General features: G+C 36.4%; 1 protein-coding gene across 1 annotated transcript in view; it reads left to right on the top strand.

Annotated features, from left to right (window-relative positions):
• LOC120908659 (LIM domain-binding protein 2) overlaps positions 1-22183 on the top strand; it is a 42474-nt gene that overhangs the window by 2050 nt on the left and 18241 nt on the right. The window contains 6 exon segments of the mRNA XM_040319881.1: positions 10605-10881; positions 11569-11768; positions 11770-12320; positions 12410-12500; positions 12572-12674; positions 12750-12922. Coding sequence (XP_040175815.1) covers positions 10875-10881; positions 11569-11768; positions 11770-12320; positions 12410-12500; positions 12572-12674; positions 12750-12922 — 1125 coding nt within the window. The 5' untranslated portion in view covers positions 10605-10874.

The following is a 22183-nucleotide window of genomic DNA, read 5'->3' as shown; positions in this document are numbered from 1 at the left end:
TCCGCCAAAATATTATTTATTTTCGTGCAATTTTGCTTAGCGTGATAAGGTTTAGCAATTATTAGATATAATTCTGACTGTATGTAACAATTTTAAACGTTCTTAAAACATATGCAGTTCCACCAGAGGGGAAATAATTTGACATTTGATGATAGATGTGTCAAGACAGTACAATTTGCTCAAATACTATCAGAATTCAATAGTTGAACGCTTTTTAGTTGGCATGTTTTTTAGTTGAACGCTCGATAGTTGGCTGACAGTTCAATTAAAAGCATGCGTTTGTATGGAAAACCCGGTTTTTGAAAAATTCACAAAAACCTCATGGCTTGTCGAGAAAAATTTCAGAAAAGTTTGTACGGAAAAACGTGGAAAATAAAAAGCACATATTCAATAGTTGACAGGGAATCGAAGTTTAACCAGTGAGTTCAGACTGTAACTATCAAAGGGGCCCTTCAGGATTCTAGTAAGCTTTTTTACAGTTTTTTCCTATAGAGCGTTTCTACATACACCGAGACTGCAGCTGAGAGATGGCTGTGAGAGAATTGACAACCGGTTTCTCACGCTGGTGTGTGTAGAAGCTCTGAAAAGCGCCGAGATGAGACTTTTAAAATGATGTTGAAAAAATCCATTTTAATCGCTAAAATGAAGTCAAAAAAGTTTCTTTTACTTTTTAATAATATATCTACGATTATTAGACAGCAAAAATGCAAACTGTAATTGATCGATCGCTATAAACTGCCAATTCAATTTTTTCTCAGCCCATCGTTCTTTGCATGCCTAGGAGAATTCTCTCACCGAAAATGCTGTCAGTCGCTGTCAAAGCATGCTGTCAGTTATCTTCTCAGCTGCATTCTCGGTGTATGTAGAAACGCTCATAGAGGTAAAAGAAAGGCTCAGCCCTCTACGTTACACAGGAGAAGCGTTACATGCCTTTTAAAATTCCCATGCAGCATTTTTATAGAGATTTTGTCATCCACGCGACCGACCAGGGGACATTATCTGAATAAAAAATATTTTAAACTGCGTTGAAAAACAAGTTAATTGCTTTAAGATGAATCGATTTCTACGAGATTTCATTTTTAAATAATAAGAGTTTTAATATTTTCCATTGCTGCACTATAATTTATGAAAAATAGTCTGAAAGTAGGAAGTTCATAAACATCCCAAAAGCTTTCAATTTTAGTAACATTTCCTATGATTAGAAAGTATAAAATATTAAAAATATTAATAAATTAATAATGTATATGAACTATAATTATCACCTATTCAATCTATGTTTCCGGCTATTTTGAATAAACTTTACTTTAGGTGCGAGGGCTCTTTTTTAAATTGAGGTTAATGAAGGTAGTAAATACTTGTATGTATTTCATTATCCTGCTTTATCAATAGCTGGGAAAATAAATAAATAATCATTTTTATAAGTAACCATTCTTTATGTGTAAGATTGTTATAATTATATTACGTGAATTTGATCTACAACTCTGATTGCTGTTAAAAATGATAGCCTAATAGTAATAATATAATTTATTTATACTCATGAATTATCAATGAGTGTTATCTTTATTAGCAATTGCTGTTCTTTTTTATGTTTATTCAAAAATTGTTGCTTTTCTAATTATCATGTAAATATAAGCAATAATGATCTATTATGATAATCTATTATGATAAACATGATAATCTATTAATTTGCTCCTCCACGGCGGTTAAAACAGGCGTTCAAAAATGTTGCTTGGGTTTGTGATAAACAGGCGCTACGCGTAACGCTAGCGTAACGTAGAGGGCTGAGCCTTACTTTTACCAAAAGCCATTACAGATTACTTTTCCAAGCCCCAAACAGTGGGAGCTCAAAATAAAAATAATTAAAAATGTAGGCTGTCAAGTTATATGTCCATGGGGTGCGACGTGGGTTGACGAATACACAAAACACTCTAAAAATCTTCATTCTGAAGCAATAGCAATTAAAATCTTCTAAATACATACACCTTGGGACAAGCCAACCTGTATACTATACCTACTGTGATAGCTGCTCGAAAACTCCTATACAATGCAAACAGCTGAGAGGCTGAAAACGGAAAGGGGCCCAAATTAAGAAATACTCGGGTAACTAGGTAACTACCTGTACAAAGGTAACTACCTGTACGCGATGTTGTTAATTTGACAGCTATTCGAACAAACTGTACTGATTCTACATAGCGCGTGGCCACGGAGCTGACAAAATGTTGAAAAATTTTCAACTTTTTCAAAATTGCTTGTCAACTGCAAAAAAAGAGCTTTTCTCGTGGCCGCACCAAAAACATACACAAGAACGACAAAAAGCTCCAACATCTGAAAATCATCGATATTTTGTTTAAGAAGCACGAAATAGGTAAATAAATCAATTAGAATCATGCATTTTAGCACTATTATCGTAGCAATGGGTCACAACTGCGCCAAATAGCTGTTTGTTTACGCTTTTTCGCAAACGTCAAATTTTGTCACTTTTTGTCAACTTTTGTAAACTTCATTTCTTGGCTGTTCCAGGTTACAAAATTTTGACAAAAGCTCAAAAAAGTGACAAAAGCTCACATTTTGAAAAATTTGTCAGCATTTTGTCACTTCCATGGCCTTTCGCCTACACATCAAATGTTGAATGCAAAATAAATTCCCTTTTGGTCGAATTTTAAAACCATTTTAAAAGGTATAAAATTATAATGTTCAGTTGAAATCAGATCAAATAAAGAATTAAGGGTCTAGAACACACCACTTCAAGCAGAATTGAACGAAAATTAGCAATAATTTGAATGAAAATTTCGGAATTCGACTTACGTAAATATTTGAGATGCGCTATTGCCTCTGGTCGGCATGAATAGCGTATATCGGGGAATACCTGTATTTTTGTTGTATACATGCAACCGGGGAAAGACCCGACAAAACCAGCAAGCTACAGACCCATCAGTTTGCTAGCGGCTTTAGGCAAACTTTTCGAGAAACTCATTCATTGGCGATTGAGAGAGATAATTGATGAACTGCGTATCCTTCCTCCCGAACAGTTCGGTTTTCGACCGGGTCACTCGACTATACACCAACTAGTTCGATTGCGCAACACTATCGAGCACAACAAACAACATGCAAGGTCCACAGCTGTCATTATGCTAGACTTTGAAAAAGCTTTTGACAACGTGTGGCATGATGGGCTGCTCTCAAAAATGATCAACAAGGGAATTCCAACCATCATCATTAAAGTGATTCGGAGTTATCTTTGCCAGAGATCCTTTCGAGTCTCGTTAGGTAAACAGTTCTCTGGAAACACCATCATTCCGGCTGGAGTTCCACAAGGAAGTATTCTGGCCCCCACACTCTTCATGATATACCTATCAGACATACCACCTCTTCCTCATTATTGTGAACTATTTCTCTTCGCCGACGATACGGCCATAGCAGTTAAGGGAAGAACTGTAAACGAACTCAAAAACAGGGCCCAGAAATGTGTTAATATTATAACCAAATACATCCAGGAGTGGAAACTGAAACTTAATGAAGACAAAACACAAGCAATAATATTTCCCTATAGAATGAAAACAGCACTTCTTAGACCGACAGGTAACAATATTAAAATAGGCAACTCTACCATCGAATGGTCTAACACAATTAAATATCTAGGAATAATATTCGATCAAAAACTACTCTTTCGAGATCATATAAACAACCTTATAACTAAATGTATAATATTTACCAAAAAATTATACCCACTCATTAATAGAAGATCTAAGCTTTCCCAGATTAACAAACTAGCGATCTATAAAAACATAATATTACCTGCCATAACATACGCAATTACTATTTGGAATGACTGCGCAAATTCCCATCGTAAGCGTCTACAAGCAAGTCTCAACAAAAAGTTAAGGATGGTACTCAACGAACCCTACAGCATTCGATCAATTGAATTATATAACAAAGGAAATACGCTAAGCCTAGATGAAATAGCTTATCACAATACGATACATATTCGAACCACTAGCCAAGCATAGCATTTTGATATGTTTAGAAACCTCTTTGATTAACATGAATTTAAATCTTGTACTGGCGAGGTGGAAGGTGTTCAAGACCGTTATTGCTGCAGATCTTAAGGCGTTTTGGTATTGTGGGGAAAGAGCTCAATTGGTTCGAAAATTATTTAAAAGACAGAACTCAGAGAACAGTTTTTGGAAACTCTATATCAGAGCCTATAGAAAATACCCTTGGAGTTCCGCAAGGAAGTGTTCTTGGACCATTTTTGTTTATAATGTATATCAATGACATGAAACAGGTTTTGAAGTCTTGTGAGATCAATCTTTTTGCCGATGATACTGTTTTGTTTATCTCGCACAAAGACATCAAGAAGCAGAGTCTCTGATTAATTTCGATTTAAAAGCTCTGGATGGTTGGCTTAGGTACAAAAAGCTAGCATTAAACGTTAAGAAGAGTAGTTACATGGTAATGACTGCTGGTGTATTAGACAGTCCCCCATCCATCGTGATAAATAAGGAACAAATCGAAAGAGTCCGTCAGGTTAAATATCTGGGGGTTATTTTAGACGACAAATTGAAGTTCAACACTCACATAGACTGGGTCATCGCTAAAGTGGCATCAAAGTGTGGGGTTATTAGTAGGCTGGCAAAAGATCTCGATTTTTTGGGATAGTTAACCTCTATAAGTCACTGATTTCACCACATTTTGATTTTTGCTCGTCGATTCTGTTTCTTGGCAATAAGGGACAAATTAAAAGGCTTCAGAGATTGCAAAATCGTATTATGCGGTTAGCTTTAGGGTGTGGCCGACGTACGTCGTCTTTTGTTATGCTAGATATTCTTCAGTGGATGTCTGTAGAGCAGAGGATTGTGTATCAAACCATGACCTTTATATTTAAACTTTTGGGGGGCCTTTTGCCAGGGTATTTAGGGGAACGCATTGTTCGAGGATCTGATGTTCATCGGCACTGTACACGCAGAGCAAATGAGCCGAGGGTTCCGAACTTAATTTCACATGGTGCCAGAAACTCTTTGTTTTTCAAGGGGATTCAATTATACAACAGATTACCCGGAGAAATCAAGAATGCGAGTAACTTGCCAGACTTCAAACGTAGGTGTGCGGCATATGTTAAACAAACTGTGTAATGTCATATTTGTGTAGAAGTCCTATGTCACTATGTTATGTACATCTGCACTTGTCATCATGAGCTTAATGATGACGATAAGATTTTTCTTTATATATGAAATCAAATTAGAAAAAATATATAAGAAAGAGACAACATAAGTTTGAGACACGTGCGCGTACAAGTGGACAATCGGATCTAGTTTGGGAGAGCTTGCTGTCTGCATGTCTGGGAGGTCACAGCGAGATTCACTCATTGATGATTGTAAGTGGCCAATTCCAGATACATTAGGTTCTCCTGCATCGGAAGGTAGTGCCCTGGTGCCATCGTTGGTACCAGCGGAACTGGCCATATGCATGTTGCAGTGTGTCCTGATAATTTCCAATACATTAGGTTCTGCTGCTTCGGAAGGTAGTGCCCTGGAGCCGGTGTGGCACCAGTGGAACTGGCCATATGCATGTCGCAGTTATGTCCTGATGTGTTCGATGGAGTTGACCCGTTTTTTCTTGATGAAACTACGTCGGTCGTCTTGGGTGTGTGTATGACTTGGTGATTTCTTTTGAATGACGTCCGATGCCACCACTTGCTCGTAAATTTTTATTTTATTCAAAAACTACCTAAGAGTAATATTATCGTAAAGATACTTCTGTCCTTCTCAAACCTGTGTTGGGGTAAGAGGTGGGACTTATCATCATCATGAATTTCCCTACATTAAAAATAGACTTGAATTAGATATTACTTTTAAGATTTAGATTTAGAGCAGATTAGATAAAATTAGATTTATATAAAATGATACCATTACAAACACCCTCATATACAAAACTATACAACTGCCTAGGCATCAACTTAAACTGCGCTGAAAAACTAACACGTTGTATCTCGCATAAACCCTCACAAAATGCAAATGAAAAATGTGAAATAAAATTACAATGAACTGAAAACTGAACTGTTGTATACATGCATACACAGCAAATTTTCTCATCCTGCTTCAGTAAAGCTTTTTTACTGAAACGGTTCAGTAATAGAATATTTTACTGATTTCCAGCATGAATGTCATGTTTTTTTACTGACTTTCAGCAAAATAATTTACTGAATTCATTGCAGTAATACGCATTTTACTGCAAATCAGTAAAATAGGTGTCAAATTAGTCGTTTCACTGGATATCAGTCAAACAAATTACTGAAAATGCAGCAATTCATTCTGTCAAATCGACCTGTCAGTCAGAACATCAAAACAAAACAATGCGGTACCTACTTGCTCGTGATGTGCAAAAAGTTGATTTTGTAGGCGCTTACAGGCACCCTGGTGAAATTTCAGGTGATATTTCGGCTTACGGGATTAATTTAAAAGAATTGGCAGCCGTGTTGGTGTGTAAAATGTTTGCTACAATCCACTGAGCTTGCTGAAATTGCGTGGTGTCTGTACCGAAACACAACACGAAACATGTATTAATATGAACTGAGCGACTGGCAATATCTGCGCATCAATAAAAACTCAATTTAAAAGAAGTATTTCGTCATTTTTTAATCGCTACCAACTACTGAAAAATCAGTAATATGAGAATGGCTTTACTGGGATTTCAGTAAACGAGCTGTGATTTTGGTGAGCACCGGACATTACTGAATGATTCAGTAAACATTCTTTTTACTGAAAGGATTACTGAAACTTCAGTTAAAAAAAAATTTATTAAAATATTACTGAAGTACAGTAAAAAAAAAAAATTCTGTGTACCATTTCGATTTGCATACGATTTCGATTTTAAATAAAATATACGATTTCATAGATTCCGACTCCTCAATTGCGGTTATAAACTTTATATTCATAGATATTCGACATGCGACTATTTCGACTTACGCTTTGCTTTGGGACATTTTTTCGGTCCCAAATACAGTCTTATCTCGGGGGACACCTGTTAAGTCTTTTTCCGAGTTGCGCGACACTCGAGTTACGCAGAAATAAAAATTCGCGTTTCAGTTCAGACAGTTCAGATGTCAAATCAGTACAATTTTTTCTATCAATTGTCAAATGAAAAATAATTTTCATTTTTTTCAAAAGTTTTCAATCATAGTTTTTAAAAACAAAAATATCCCATTTTTCAACACCAATTTCTTCAAATATGTAATAAATTGTAAACTAAATTTAATAAAAAATAATTATTAATCAAGTATATTTGGGCTGTAAAACGTGATATTCGACATACGCGAAAATTCGAGTTACGCCAATGTCTCCGGAACGCATTATTCGCGTAACTCGGGGAAAGACTGTATCGTCAACGTTTTCACGTATCCTTCCGCAGTCTTGCGATTGACTCCCAAGGTCTTTGAAACAGAACAGGTCGATGCGTTTAGAGTAAATTGACAGAAAGCCATTGGAAAATTTTGAAAGTTAAACTGAACATTGTTTATTGTTCAGCATTTTGCACTTATTTCCTTTTAGAATATTATAAGAACTATAATCCAATTAGAATATTACATGGCTGATCTCTTTTATCATTCGTCGCCGGGTTATAAGCAAAGGATGGTGTGCATATTGTACCAGTGTGTGCCGATTGGATGTATCATTTTACTCTCAGTGTTTGATAGAAAGTAAATAGGACTTCTTTTACCCAGTACTGAACCTGTACTGTGCTGTTTTATGCCTGTTAAACTTTTCGTTCTTCCAGCAGTACCGTTGCAAACGGTAGTGATTCGTGGTCACGGAATGGCAAACAATGAAAAAGGTTATCAATGTTTCTGAATACAGATTACACTGCAATTACTTCTCCTTTATTCTTCCGAAGTGATTGACCCCAAGAAATTTAACCAATATAATAGTAAATTCGTCCACTTTTTCGCGTTAATTATTAGCCGTTTGTCACCAACACTTTTTCATGAAACTGTCAAAAGCGAGCTGAACATGGCAACCTAGCAACGGGTTTTGCATCGACCTGTTCTCCTTAATAGATCTTGATTGACTCCCGTCGATTTATCAAAGTGCCCCGTTCTTGAATTCTATCCGCAGGACTCCACACAGCATAACACGGAGCGCAACATAACAATTGACAGCTATCAAACGCTTCACAAAACGCTTGGAGAAGGAGGTAAAGCGTTTCATTAACTGTCGGTCATCGCAGTAGGCTGGTAGTTTTTCTACGAGCAAAGAGCGGCCTACTAAGGATATTCAAAATATGATACCAGCAATAAATCGTTTTCTGAAGCGTTTGGCAGCTGTCAGTTGTTATGTTGCGCTCCGTGTTATGCTGTGTGGAGTCCTGCGGTATCGGAAAACCAAAGTAAGTTGACATATCAGGTGGGATCCAAAATAGGAAGAAAACAAGGTTTGACAGTTGAATCCATAACAAACTGAGTGCTTTGATAATTGTACCATAAACTTTTTTCTAAGTCTATCCCAAGTTTTCACAATTTTACACGATATTTGAGAACAATCGGAGGTCTTATGAACGAAACAAAAAGATGTATCAAGGGCACCCTGATAAGTTCCTTACTTTAAGTATGATACCGTATTTGGTTCGATTGGTACACTGCTCCTTGCTTGCTGACAGAACGGATTCAATAATTCTTTCCTATATATCAGATTTTGCTGGGAAAATGTGTTGTTTTAATCCAGTAATCTTCAGATCATCATTTTATTCCAAGAACTGGCCGTCACGTAAGTATTTTGGCTTCTTTCTTCGAGCTACGCCTGAGTAAAACCACATACCATTTCTGCGAGGTACTGTTTAAACTTCAAGACATACTAGATTTTGTTATGGAACAAACTGTTTAATTTTGTTTCGATGTATTCGTGAGGAAGAACACCATAAGCCCACCTGATACAGTCTGAACTCACTGGTTGCATTTCGATTCCCTGCTAACTATTGAATACGTGCTATTTAGTTGGCACGTTTCTCCATACAAAAAATGTCTGAAATTTTTCTCGGCAGGCCATGAGATTTTTGTGAATTTTTCAAAAACCGGGTTTACCATACAAACGCATGCTTTTTAATTGAACTGTCAGCCAAATATCGAGCATTCAACTAAAAAGCGTTCAACTATTCAATTCTGACTGTATATGCACTCACTTTGGTCCATATTCAGCTTGTCCCCAAGAAACGTTTGTTTGATGTGGTGGGATGCAATTACTAGATGTATAATTTGTCGTGATTCTGACTCAATAATACAATGTTGTACCTTTTTTAAATAGTTTTTAAAAGTCCATCAAAGGGGCCCTTTCCGTTTGAAATTTGTAGGCTGAAATTTCAGCCTGTCAGCTGTTTGCATTGTATAGCAGTTTTCGAGCAGCTATCTAATTGAGTATAATATACAGGTGGTCTTATCGCAAGGTGTATGAATTTAGAAGGCTGATTTTTATCGCTTCTGCTTCTGAATGAAGATTGTAAGAGTGTTTTGAGTATTCGTCAAGCCTGCAGAAAGCTCGTTGGAGCAAAAGTTTTCACTCGTTCTGTCAAAAAGTGATGTTCAAAATTGGTTATGAAAAAATGCTATGAGACCACCTGGACTACATACACTTTGATTCCAGATTCCACCACCTGATCTCTTTAATGCACCATGGGATAAATGTAAACAAACCTGTGTTTTCGAGCAGGTACTCGAATCTAATTCTAGCTTTGTGGCTAGAATAATCTAGTCTGAAAATTGCAGGCTAGTTTTTGTGTGGTTTTGTATGGATTGTTTACATGATTTCAGCCTCCAACTGTCAAACTTCATACAAAAAAACCAAAGTGGGTTCATTATACAGGTGGGCTTATCCCGAACAATTTGACAGCCGTGCTGTAGAAAAATGAAAACGAAATGACAGGAGGGGATTCGATCATTTGTTGATGTATGCGTGTGAATTCCAATGGCTGTTTTGGTTGATGTGTCGTAGTGTAGGTGAAAAACTACGTATCACAATCGAATCCCTTCCTGTCATTCGTTCGTCCAATATGGCCTTCCCGCCAAACCTATAAGCCCACCTAGTCCCTATACCCACTTTGCAAAAAAACTAACTAGAATCGTGAAGGCCCCCAAAAGTGGATTTTTAACAATTGATGTGTCAAATCGGTACAATTTACTGCGTATCTCAGCATCCGCGTATAATACGGACGTCACACGAGGCGTAAACTCAAAAAGTTTACGCTTGATTTGTATGGGAGAGCGTAAACTTCCTGTCAAAAGATTTCAGGGTTGTATGGCTGAAATCCAGTTTACGCCAAAGTTTACGCTTCGTGTGACGTCCGTATAAGAGGTATCGCATATCTCAAGGACCTGTAAGGCCGAAAATACACGGACCGGAATTTCGCGGCCGCGGAATTCCGCCAGTTAAACCCATATACAAAGTGTCAACGGCAACTTTCCCGAACTGTCATATCCGTACATTTTTCAGCAAGCGGAATTCCGCGGCCGCGAAATTCCGGTCCGTGTATTTTCGGCCTAACAAGTTTTTTTTTCATTTTCTACGTCCTACTTTGGAGTTATGTGCAGTTTAAGTTACAATTCTTTTTTCTTCTTCAAGATGTTCGACTAGCTGTTTAACGAACTAGTGATAAAAAGATACAAATCAGTTTAAAGATAAAATAATTGTGAGAATTTGAATCGTGCAGAGAATCAATGCTACATGCTGTTATTAAAACCAATAGTACTCCAATAGCCGTTTAGACGTGTGCCGTTTACCGTTTGGTTGTGCTGTGTTGTAAAGGTACGGAGCAGGCTGGCGTACCGCACACGGTGCGGTTGCGCACTTCTAGGATCTAACATTCTTCCTTAGTAGTTGCAATTTTGGAATATGATAGGTAAGCTATAATTCTACTAGTTGTTAATTTACTGTTTAAATTGTCCATAGCGAATATTTATTTCATTTTTATTAATCGCGTTTCATCAGTTTTGGCTTAAGTGTTTAATTAAACCTTATATGTTATTGCTATTGTTATCTGTTTCGAAAAAAATACAATAACAGACTACAATATTCTCTGGACTCACTGATAACTGGATGTGAGGATTAACTGTCGATGATAGCACTCGACAAAAAAGCGCATGAATGAAATATTTTATTAAATGTAATCATTTGGAGAATTTCGAATTAAAAATTATTCGTTCTCTGTTAGGCCTTAAACCATCATAATGCTGCGGGCACAAGAAATAGTACTATTTGCATTTAAAGTGAGTGACTAAGTTGTTTTCAAATGCTTTTAAAATGTTTTGGTAGGAAATAGACATCATACAAATCGATTAATTTCTCATTCAATTTGTCCGAGTAATAATTTTGAAACTTTGGCTATTTGGTTTGGTAATAAATGTTCCCGCAACATTTTCGGTTGCGATAATACAAATGATAATTAAATTTAAACGATATCAAATTAAAGGGGACGAATGCAGTTTTGAATCAAAGCTTAAAGTTTTGTTATTTACTCTTTTTTCAATATATTCTTTAAAATATATCTTTCTCTGCAATTTCTTTTTTTTTATTCCATTTACATAAGGTTTAAGTCGACGTGGAGTTAGTGCAGGACCGTCACTGAGTTTACCGTCTACACTGGAGGACTCTACAAACAATTGGAAAGGAACACCTTCGGGTCCAACCGACCCTTCGCAGCAAGGTGCGGGTCCTGGAGGAACTGGAGTCGGCCCTGGAGTTGCTGGTAATGGTGGTCCAGGTGGCCCCAGTGGTCCAGGGGGTCCAAGGACCCGGTGTGAACAGTTTTGGTGGTCCTGGTGGAGCTAACAATTTTGGAGGTCCTGTGTTTCCAGCAGCCGGTCAAGGTTCTCCAGCCGGAGGATCTGCTTCGAATAGTTATCAAAATTTACCACCAGGCACTGGTTCAAATACGCCACAGTATACAGCATCCCCCGCACCTTCAGGGTCGTCTACACCAGGACCTGGTCCTCCACAGAATGTTGGTTCCGGGTTTCCTCCCCCAAATACTGGTGGGCCATCGGGGCCAGGAGGACCATACAACGGCCCTGTTGGAGGTGGCCCTGTAGCAGTAGGTCCATTTAGTTCTCCATCTGCTAATGGGCCTCAATTTGGACGGCCAGGAAGTTCCGGATCTGCCTTCGGAAGCGGGCCACATTTTACATCGCCTAGTGGGCCAGGAAATTTTGGTGGTCCTCAATTTGGCATACCTCCAGGTTCTCCTTTTGGCCATGGTCCAAATGGTTCGAATATGGGTGGTCCGATGGGACAAGGACATTTGATGGGAGGTCCACAACCTGTTGATCGATTGGATCAAAGGTAAGAATTAGAATATACATTTCTATTATTTTGTTACATAAGCTATGTATTGTACTTTCTTATGTGTCATTATATAAAATAATTCACAGTCAATTGAACGTTCCCAGAAGGCATGCGTATTTCGGTCAACCAGATTATAGAATCTATGAACTCAACAAACGATTACAGCAAAGAACTGAAGTATGAGCCAATACTAAAATAATAATATAACTGTAAAATCATGCATCTTTTTAATTTTATTTTTTTTTCAGGAAAGTGATAATTGTTGGTGGGATTCGTTTGCGAATGAGTTTTTCGAAGATGACGCCACATTGACTTTAACATTTTGCTTGGAAGATGGACCAAAAAGATACAGTGAGGACAAATTAAACGAATCATTCACAAATATTGCACTGTAGATCTGATTATATCTATTATGTTACGTTACAGCTATAGGACGCACATTAATCCCAAGATATTTTCGAAGTATCTTCGAAGGCGGCGTAACTGAGTTGTACTTTAATTTGCGACATTCAAAAGAATCGTTTCATAATACTTCGATTACTCTGGATTGTGATCAATGCACTATGGAAACACTCCACGGAAAACCTATGTACACTAAGGTGAGATTATGATAACAGTTGGAATGTATGTGAAGAATATTAAATTAAAAGTTATTCCGCGTCAGTGTCCAATGTGAACAACATTATTCACTGCTCGCGAGATGATTTTCAACAGCCCTTAAATGTGATTTTCGTAAACACTAGTAACGCACTGTCGTGCAAAACCATAATCTAGACTTTGATGTACTGAAAATAAAATATGAAACAGCTGTTGAAAAAAATCCCTGAACCGGTTAATAATGGGATTTACTTCGGAAAGCGGAATGAATTTCTTATAACGCGTTTTTCGTAAATTTTCATTGTTAAACTGGCTTATAGGGTTTCCCGCTTTATCTCAAGACTTGGGGACATTTTTCCGAATCGTTCTTAAACAATGACAAGCTTGTGGCATATTTTTCGAAAAGAATGTTCCACTCCCAGGACATGCGGTCTAACAAATTTGTTTAGACGTATACCTCATTTGAACATAAGTCTACTGGAACACCTAATTATTCTTTTCGTGTTGTTATCTGTTGTAAAGTTACTATTGTTATGTTAGGCGTAGAGGTGGGCTTTTCGATTATTTTAAGCGAACGTGAATGAACCAAGTCGTTCATCACAATGAACGTCAATATGATTTCGATTCTTTCGTTCATTTACAAATCGCAATAGCTGTACATCGGTACGATATTCGAAAATCGGTAGAACTACAGAATAATCGGTAGGTCTGGTCACCTGAACAGTAAGCCAATATTGACAATCTATTAAATGATGCTAGAACGCATTGTGCAGTTTAAAATCTACCGTTTCTTGTTTTGCATATAAACTTGCAGATGTTGGTTTTTCTATAGATGTTTTCCAAAACGATAATGTACGCATTTTTTATTATTTCAATTTATCAAAAGAATCATAGCGTCATAGCAAAAGAATCATTCTATTCTTGTGAACTGGTCATTCATTTTTTACGAGAACTGAATGAAACGTACGGTTCTGATTCATTGAGCACACCTCTAGTTCGGAGCAAAGAGAAAAAACGCGTCTTAGTCGTTTGGATAACGGAAGAGTCGAATATTCCTAAATCGACAATATAATTCTATTTCCATTTGCTATAAAATTCGTTCCACGTTTTTATCATTAAGTCTAGTTTTCATGCTGATCAGCTTGCGTTGGTCCATAACAACACTCTCCCTCAACGCAATTTTCCTTATTCATTAATTATATTATTTCATAGTGAAACATTTAATCCTATCAAGCTTCTGTTTTCTAATTCTAGCCAATGGTTTTGTTTATAGATCCGCGATCATTTCCTCTGTTGAACAATAGACGCAATTCATTTGACCTTTCTTAATTTCATCCTTTGTGAAATGATAGCTCGTTGTAAGATGCATAGTTCTATTACTCAACCTTTTGCCTAAAATTTTCAAACAGCTCTTGTTGTCATCGTGAATATTAACTTGCTGTTTCTCAAGAAGTCAATTTAACCACCATGCTTCTGAGTCACAATAGCCCATCCCACTATCGCATCCCTTTTTGCTCAATCGTGAAGGATAGTCTATGGTTCCTTTTAAATATATTACAACTCTCTTTCACTCACACCAATCGCGTTGTGTAGGGGTGGAGGTGCTTCCGTTCACTTTGAGTAGTTATGAACAATTAAACTTAATCTAATCGAACAGAATGAAGTGTATGCTCGTTCGTTCAAACTCAAATTTGCTGACACGGCGATATACAATTTCGGTCGCATGTTGGGTTGGCAGGTGCGTTCTTTGCTGCGTTAGGTAAATTCATCTGCACCACCAGACGGTTGGTCAGCATTTCCTCGATCGTCCGATGTTGTGGTTGTGATGTGCTGGGCAATTGACCCGGTGGCTGATATATGTATATATATATATATATATATATCGTGAATATATATATATATATATATATATATATATATATATATATATATATATATATATATATATATATATATATATATATATATATATATATATATATATATATATATATATATATATATATATACTAATGAGTCGTGGAGATTGGATTTAGGTGTTTATTCGCCAACGGATGGAATAAAAAAAAAGTAGGCAAGGTTTATACAGTGCGTGTATAATATTATACTGGTATAGACCAGTTTAAGTTATACCACTCATAACTTCTTCGGGGGGGTGAAACTCGGGCGTCCTCGTCCGATTGACATTATTAAAAAATTCAAACACGGTAAAATTTATGTTACTTAAAACTATCTTGAAGCTTAACTAAGTAATAGACCTATCTTTAGCATTTAGAAGCATTCATATGATATTTAGAGTTCAAAATCATTAGCTAACAAAAACTAAACAAGGGAAAATTCAAAATTAGACATGAACTACTATGCTGTACTATTTTAAGAAAAAATAACTGTTTAAAGCCAAAACAAATCATTCTACTCACTATCATGTGACTTATTTCAACCTTTTGAGTTTGCGCTTATGTCTTTTAACACCTCTGATATTTTCGAAAGTTTCTGTCAGCAACATTTTTCTCTACCACTTTTGATGCTCTTGGTTGCATCTTCGTTCTTATATTTGGTTTGATATACAGCACTTGATTTTCTTCAAGAGAAGGAGGGTTACATTTTACATTATTTCGTTTGGTTTGCTGCTTGGCTGCTTTTAACATATTTGTTTGTGCCGCAGAGAATAATGTTTCCCCATTCCTTAATATCTCTTGCAAATTACGGCTATCTGAATTGTTAAATAGCAATTCATTTGGTGTATATCCTGTCGCTGAATGTACAGTATTATTATAAAGAGTAACAGCAATTCTTACTAGTGTCCTTGTGTCTGCTCTCTCATACTTATACTTGTTTGTATTGAGTATCTCAGTTAATGTGCAATGTGTCTTTTCGATTTGTCCGTTTGATTCGGAACATGAGGCATATTTACAGGGTTTTCCATTCCAATTAACAACTGTCCACAGTCTACTAGCAATCCTCGATTTGATAAACACAATTGTCTACCACTTACAAACAAGTCAAGCCGTTTTTGGTACACTGTCCATTTCAATTTCACAATTGTCGTCTTCGAAAACACACGTCAGATGTGGCACGGGTTGTTTTGGTTTTGGCTGGAACGTGTATCACTTGTCTGTAAGAATTGAACCATGCTATAAACAGATCTTGATTGAATATGAGAATATGGGAAAGTTGAGCAATATGGACATGCTAAGCAGTTTTATCATTTGGTTTTAGTTATTCTTGGAGCGTTACAGTTTTTAAGTTATTTTGGGACGCTGTAATATTTTTTTTACATTTACTACCAGTAAAAGCACCGCTTTATGTACAAATTTCTGCATTGTATTGAAAAATTTAAGTATAGATAAAACTGCCTAACATGTCCATGTTGCTCAGCTTTCCCAACTTCAAGTGATACACGTTCCAGCCAAAACCAAAACAACCCGTGCCACATCTGACGTGTGTTTTCGAAGACGACAATTGTGAAATTGAAATGGACAGTGTACCAAAAACGGCTTGACTTGTTTGTAAGTGGTAGACAATCGTGTTTTTCAAATCAAGGATTGCTAGCAGACTGTGGACAGATGTTAATTGGAATGGAAAACCCTGTAAGCGAAACTCCTAATGACGATAGGTAATTTTTTAGTTGAATGGACATAAAAGTGGTCTCATGATCTGTTATGATTTCCTTGGGTAAATCAAATGACGAGAAATACTTTGTAATTTTCCTTTGAACTTGTACAACGTTTTTGTTTTTTAAGTTTAACATTTGTAAATGTTTTGTAAATGAATCGATTATGGAAAGCAAGCTACACTTATTAATTATATAAATATCCATATGAATGCGGTCCAATGGCTTTTCCGTAATTGGTCTTGGTGAAATTTTAATGTTATAGGGTTTCCTGTCATATTTATGGCAACTACAAATTTCACAGCTATTAATGTAATTTCTAATCATTTTAAGCATGCAAGAAAAAAAATATGATCTTCGTAATTGGTGTTCTACTTCACTTATACCTCTATGTGCCCTATCATGCTCAGATGTTACGAGAAATTGTTGCCTGTCTGGATCTAGAACATCTTCTACAATGTTAGTTGTAATTACAAAATGACCTTTACTAAACTGATAATTACTCAAAGTCTCTTGTAAAGTGTGCATAATTTCATGCAGTTATGAATTGGCTAATACTATCTGAGTCAAAATTGTTTCGTGTTATTTCTGTTCTGCGAAAATTATTGAACGGTAATATTTGAATTATTGAGTTTGTGGAACCCATTTTAAATACGAGTTGGTTTCTGAAGAAATTTGCAGGTCTCGTCGTGTAATGAATATAATAATCGTTCGATTTATCTGCCGAATGAATTGTTGTTCCATTACTTGAACAATCACTTGTGTCATTGTTATGCGTTATACTTGTATCCGGATCTGAAATAGAAGAAATATTAATATCTGGTAATGTGTCAGGCCTCCTGCTTAAAGCATACATTGGTCTTTTCCTTCTTTGTATTTCACTTCGTACTCAAAGTTCTCCAATTCTAATCGCCAATTGAGTATTTTTGAATTCTTAAATGAAGTTTTTATAAAAGTAAGCGGCTTATGATCAGTAATCAAGGTAAATTTTTGCCCGTACAAGTAGGGTTTAAACTTTTTTACCGCCCAGATGATTGCCAATGCCTCTTTTTCAGTAGCAGGATAATTCATCTCTGTTTTATTCAGAGTCCTACTTGCAAACGCTATCGGCCTTTCAAAACTATCCTGAATTTGAGATAGAACCGCTCCTAAAGCATGATTACTAGCATCTGTTGTCAAAATAAAGGGCAGCTCAAAAATAGGGTACGCTAGTACTTGATCTGAAGCAATAATTTGTTTCAGTTCTGTGAAGGATTTTCTAAATTCGATATCTTCATTTGAGAAAATAGCTCCTTGTTTTAAATATTTCGAAATAGGCCTTGTTATTTTGGCATAATCCCTCACAAATCTACGGTAATAGCCTGCAAGCCCAAGAAACTGTTTGATTTCTTTCGGATTAGATGGCAGCTTCCATTCAAGAATTTTTTAAATTTTGTCGGGATTGGGTTTTATACCATGTTGTGTTATTAGATGACCTAGAAACTCAGTTTCTTTCTTTAGAAATTCACACTTGTCGATTTGGATTTTTAAATTAAATAAGGATAATCTTTCCAAAACCTTGTTTAAGTTCTCTAAATGTGATTCTAAATTACATCCAATAACGACAATGTCGTCTAGGTAGACAAAGCAAATCGAACCAATGTATCCAGTTAACACATGATTCATAGCACGCTGGGAAGTTGCTGGGGCATTTTTTAACCCAAACGGCATTCTCGTAAATTCGAAATGTCCCTGGGATGTGGAGAAGGCCGTTTTTTCACGGTGGGAAGGTTCCATTTCTATCTGATGAAAGCCAGATTTGAGGTCCAGGGTTGAAAAGTAAGTAGATTTTCCCAAACTATCCAAAATTTCCTCTATTTGAGGAATAGGGAATTTGTCATTGATAGTTTTTTCGTTAAGTTTACGAAAATCTATCACAACCCTTACTTTCCTAACGAGAGATGAGTCCGATTTTTTTGGGACTACCCAAATAGGAGATGAATAAGGACTGTTAGAAGGAACAATTATACCATTATCGAGCAATTCTTTAATTTGTTCCTCGACATCTTTTTATAATGGTTAGGAAAACGGTATGTTTTTGTATAAGTTGGCTCGTTATCCGTTGTTATTTTTTTTATGTTTGACTGCATTAGTAGATGAAAGTGTCTCATGACGCTTTAGCAGTACTTTTTGATTTCCTCAAATAATATTTAGTAAAGCATCTTTTTCATATGGAGTTAAATGGTGGGTACGAATTAATGAAAACCAAATAATGAAAATAAAAACCCCTTTGTGTATCAAACAATAAGATTCAAAGTGCATCAAATTTGCTTGATATTTGATACTAAAACAATGTGTGTATTGCAGATATGGTATTAAATGATAGTTCAATGTAATCTCACTGGTATAATCTTTTTGAGATATGTTGTTTATTAGTAAGCACCTGAATAATTAGGTAATCATCCTAACAACAAGATAGATTTGACGGAAAGAAACATCGGCATGTTCTTCATAAAGTTATTGACTATTACTCTTGCATTGAAGTACATTTAGGCCCGGGTCTATGAAAATGTTGCCGGAACATCTGTTGCCAAATCGTATGGTCGAACTGTCAAACTCATGTTGCGGCAATATTTTTGTTACAAGAGAAACAAATCGATTTGTTTCATGTTTATCTGTGACATTTTTGGACTTATTTGCACATCAAAACGGAAAAAATAATTGCAACTTAATTTTAAAATGTTTTTGTGAGTGAATTTGTGCACAGTTTTCGAAATAAATAGGAAAATCCAGAAATGTTGCCATTGAACAAATGTTGCCGCAACATATTCATAGACCCTGCCTTAGTTTCACAAAGTTTTCTGGCCAATATTTGTATGTATATGCCTGTTCTGCGTTTTTAAATAAATACATAAATTAATAAATAAATAATAATTAAATAAAATTATAATTAATTAGTTAATTAGTCAATTAATTAATTAATTCAATAATTCAATAATAAAATAACTAAATAAATAAATAATAAAATAATTACATAATTACATAAATAAATAAATAAATAAATAAATGTATGGTTGATATATGGTTGGTATATGGTAGAATAAATACAAGCGCCATATCCTACAAACACTTGCAAAGCTCAACTCCTTTTTGAATCGATTTATACTGATTTCCTACTGGTAGCAAATAATAAGATAAGATAAAACTAATAATATTAATTTGAATGGATATATTAGTTTTTACTTTTTTATTCTCAGAAATAAAAATGTCGGTAATAGCATGGATTTTATTGCTTACAGGGTTTCACATTTTATCTCAAGACCGCGGGACCCCTTCCCGAATCTGTCTTAGCCAAAGCCAAGATTAGTCTATTAGAAACACTCAATTATCCTTTTCGTTTTATTACCAAAAAAAGACAACATAATAAAATGAGTGAATGCATATTTGTTTAATTAAAATATTTACAAGTGTTAAGAAAGTAGTTTGAACTGTTTAAATAATCTTTTCTGGTAAAAACACGAAAAAATAATTCACTATTTTCAGTACACTGATGTACACAAAGGTTATCCGTGTAAAAAAATATTCGACCGCATGTCCTCGGCGCGGACCAGTGTGTTTCGAGAAATGTGCCACAGATTCAGCATTGTATCCGATGAATTCAGGTATCATCAACGTTTTCAAGCATCATACCGCAGTCTTGGCTTTGGCTAAGACAAATTCGGGAAGGGGTCCCGCGGTCTTGAGATAAAGTGTGAAAACCTGTAAAATACTTAAATGGCAACAGCCTAAGTATGGTAATATCCCGATTTTTGAACATTTAGAACAGATCGAGTATTTCTGACTGTGATTTATATGTTTACCCGTAAATGAGCTTTCGATGAACTAATTTGTATGAGTGACTTTTTGTCTTTTTCTTATAAATGTCTTTTTCATTCATAGAAGTTTTAATATTTGTTTTAAATATATGTTTTATATGTTGCAATAAAACATTTATCTTATGTCAAATTTTTGCTATTTTTATTCCGCACCTGCTTTGGATAATATTCCAGCATAATTGAAAAATACCCTATGATATGATATTATTCGAAAATGATTTTTTCATAAATGAACAGGATTTTTTTGCTGTTTGAAACGATTTATTAGTAATGAAATTACATTTGAGTATTATGTCGCAACGCACATTGTGATAAAAACCTAGCCTAAAAGAGCACACTACTGTGCACTTCACACAACTCGCTCGTTCGTGTTAAAATAGCACACTGCGTACTTCGCTCTATTGTGCAAATTTCGCACACTGCTCACCCCGATCAATTGTGCGCATATCGCACACCTCTCACCACGCTCAATCGAGCGCGTATCACGCACCGCTCACCGCGCTTTTGAGCGCGTATCGCACACCGAGCGCATATCGCACACCGCTCAATTGAGCGCATATCCCTCACCGTGCTCATCACTATGGAGCTATAAGATTTTTCGCACGGAACGAATTGTACGCGCTCATTAAGATGGGCGGAGCGATCAAGGAAGCTGTTTTGCTCACTACATAACACTACTTCCAATCCCATAACCATGGACGCGTAATATTTAGGTAATCCCATCAGCAGGATTGACGAAACCCAAGTATCACTCACTCACTCACTTTGAAACTTATTTCTTTAAGTTTGTGGCACGTAGACATTATTGCATAAACATATGTTTCCTTTGAGAAAAAAATATCTAACTTGATCGAAACAAGCTTTTGTAATACGCCCAAACACACCTTCATCATTGAACGCAGCTTAAAGTTTTGTTCAAGCTTCCTTTGCTGTAATTAGGCGCGATAGTGGACAATGACCGCATGTCCATGTCTTTGTCTACCGCTTTATCGTCTCTAGCCGTTACAGTATCCCAGCACTGTTCTCTACATATTATCTTCTTCATCGCGAAGGCCCATGAAACGTAATTCTCCCGTCCTTTGAACGTTTCGAACCCTACGTTCATTCCGAGGTTGTTGCTCCAGACCGCGTGGCCGCTTAGTGCTGCTGCTCTTGCGCTGCTCGGTCCTGCGGAATTCGCTTCCTCCGTGTGCATATCTCTCGTACACAAAGTTTCACTGTTTGTTCGGGTGATGTGGAGTGTGGCACTTTATCTTCCATTCGATACTAGCACTTATTTTTGGATTGGGTCTGGGCCCATAACCTGTTGTAAAGTTACTATGGTTATGTTCGGAGCAAAGAGAAAAAACACGTCTTAGTCGTTTGGATGCAGTAACGGAAGAGAGTTTTTTCTTTACAGGGTTTACCTAGCCAATCCGGGATCCGTCAAAGCGTTATAGGTCGCCGTAAATACTTTTTCGGGCGACGTAACACCTCAATTGGGCACTGTCATTTCTATTCGGGCCTTGTGAAGAATGAATCGGGCATAGTGCACAATGAATCGCAGCATAGTGCGCATGAATTCTGCGTTCTGTGTTTCTATCATTAAGTCTAGTTCTGATGTTGATCAGCTTGCGGTAGTTCATAACAACATTATCAAATACTTTGTTTCACACTTTATCTCAAGATCTTGGGACACTGTCCCGAATCGTTCTTAAACATTGACTACGGCTTGATGAAAACGTTGATGATACCTGAATTCAATTTGAATCTGCGGTGCACTTATAAAAAAACTGTTCCACGCCCAGGATATGCGG

This window comes from Anopheles arabiensis, chromosome 2 (assembly GCF_016920715.1).
Source record: "Anopheles arabiensis isolate DONGOLA chromosome 2, AaraD3, whole genome shotgun sequence".
NCBI lineage: Eukaryota > Metazoa > Arthropoda > Insecta > Diptera > Culicidae > Anopheles > Anopheles arabiensis.
Note: the sequence above shows the minus strand (reverse complement) of the source record. Positions and strands in the feature narration are given on the sequence as shown.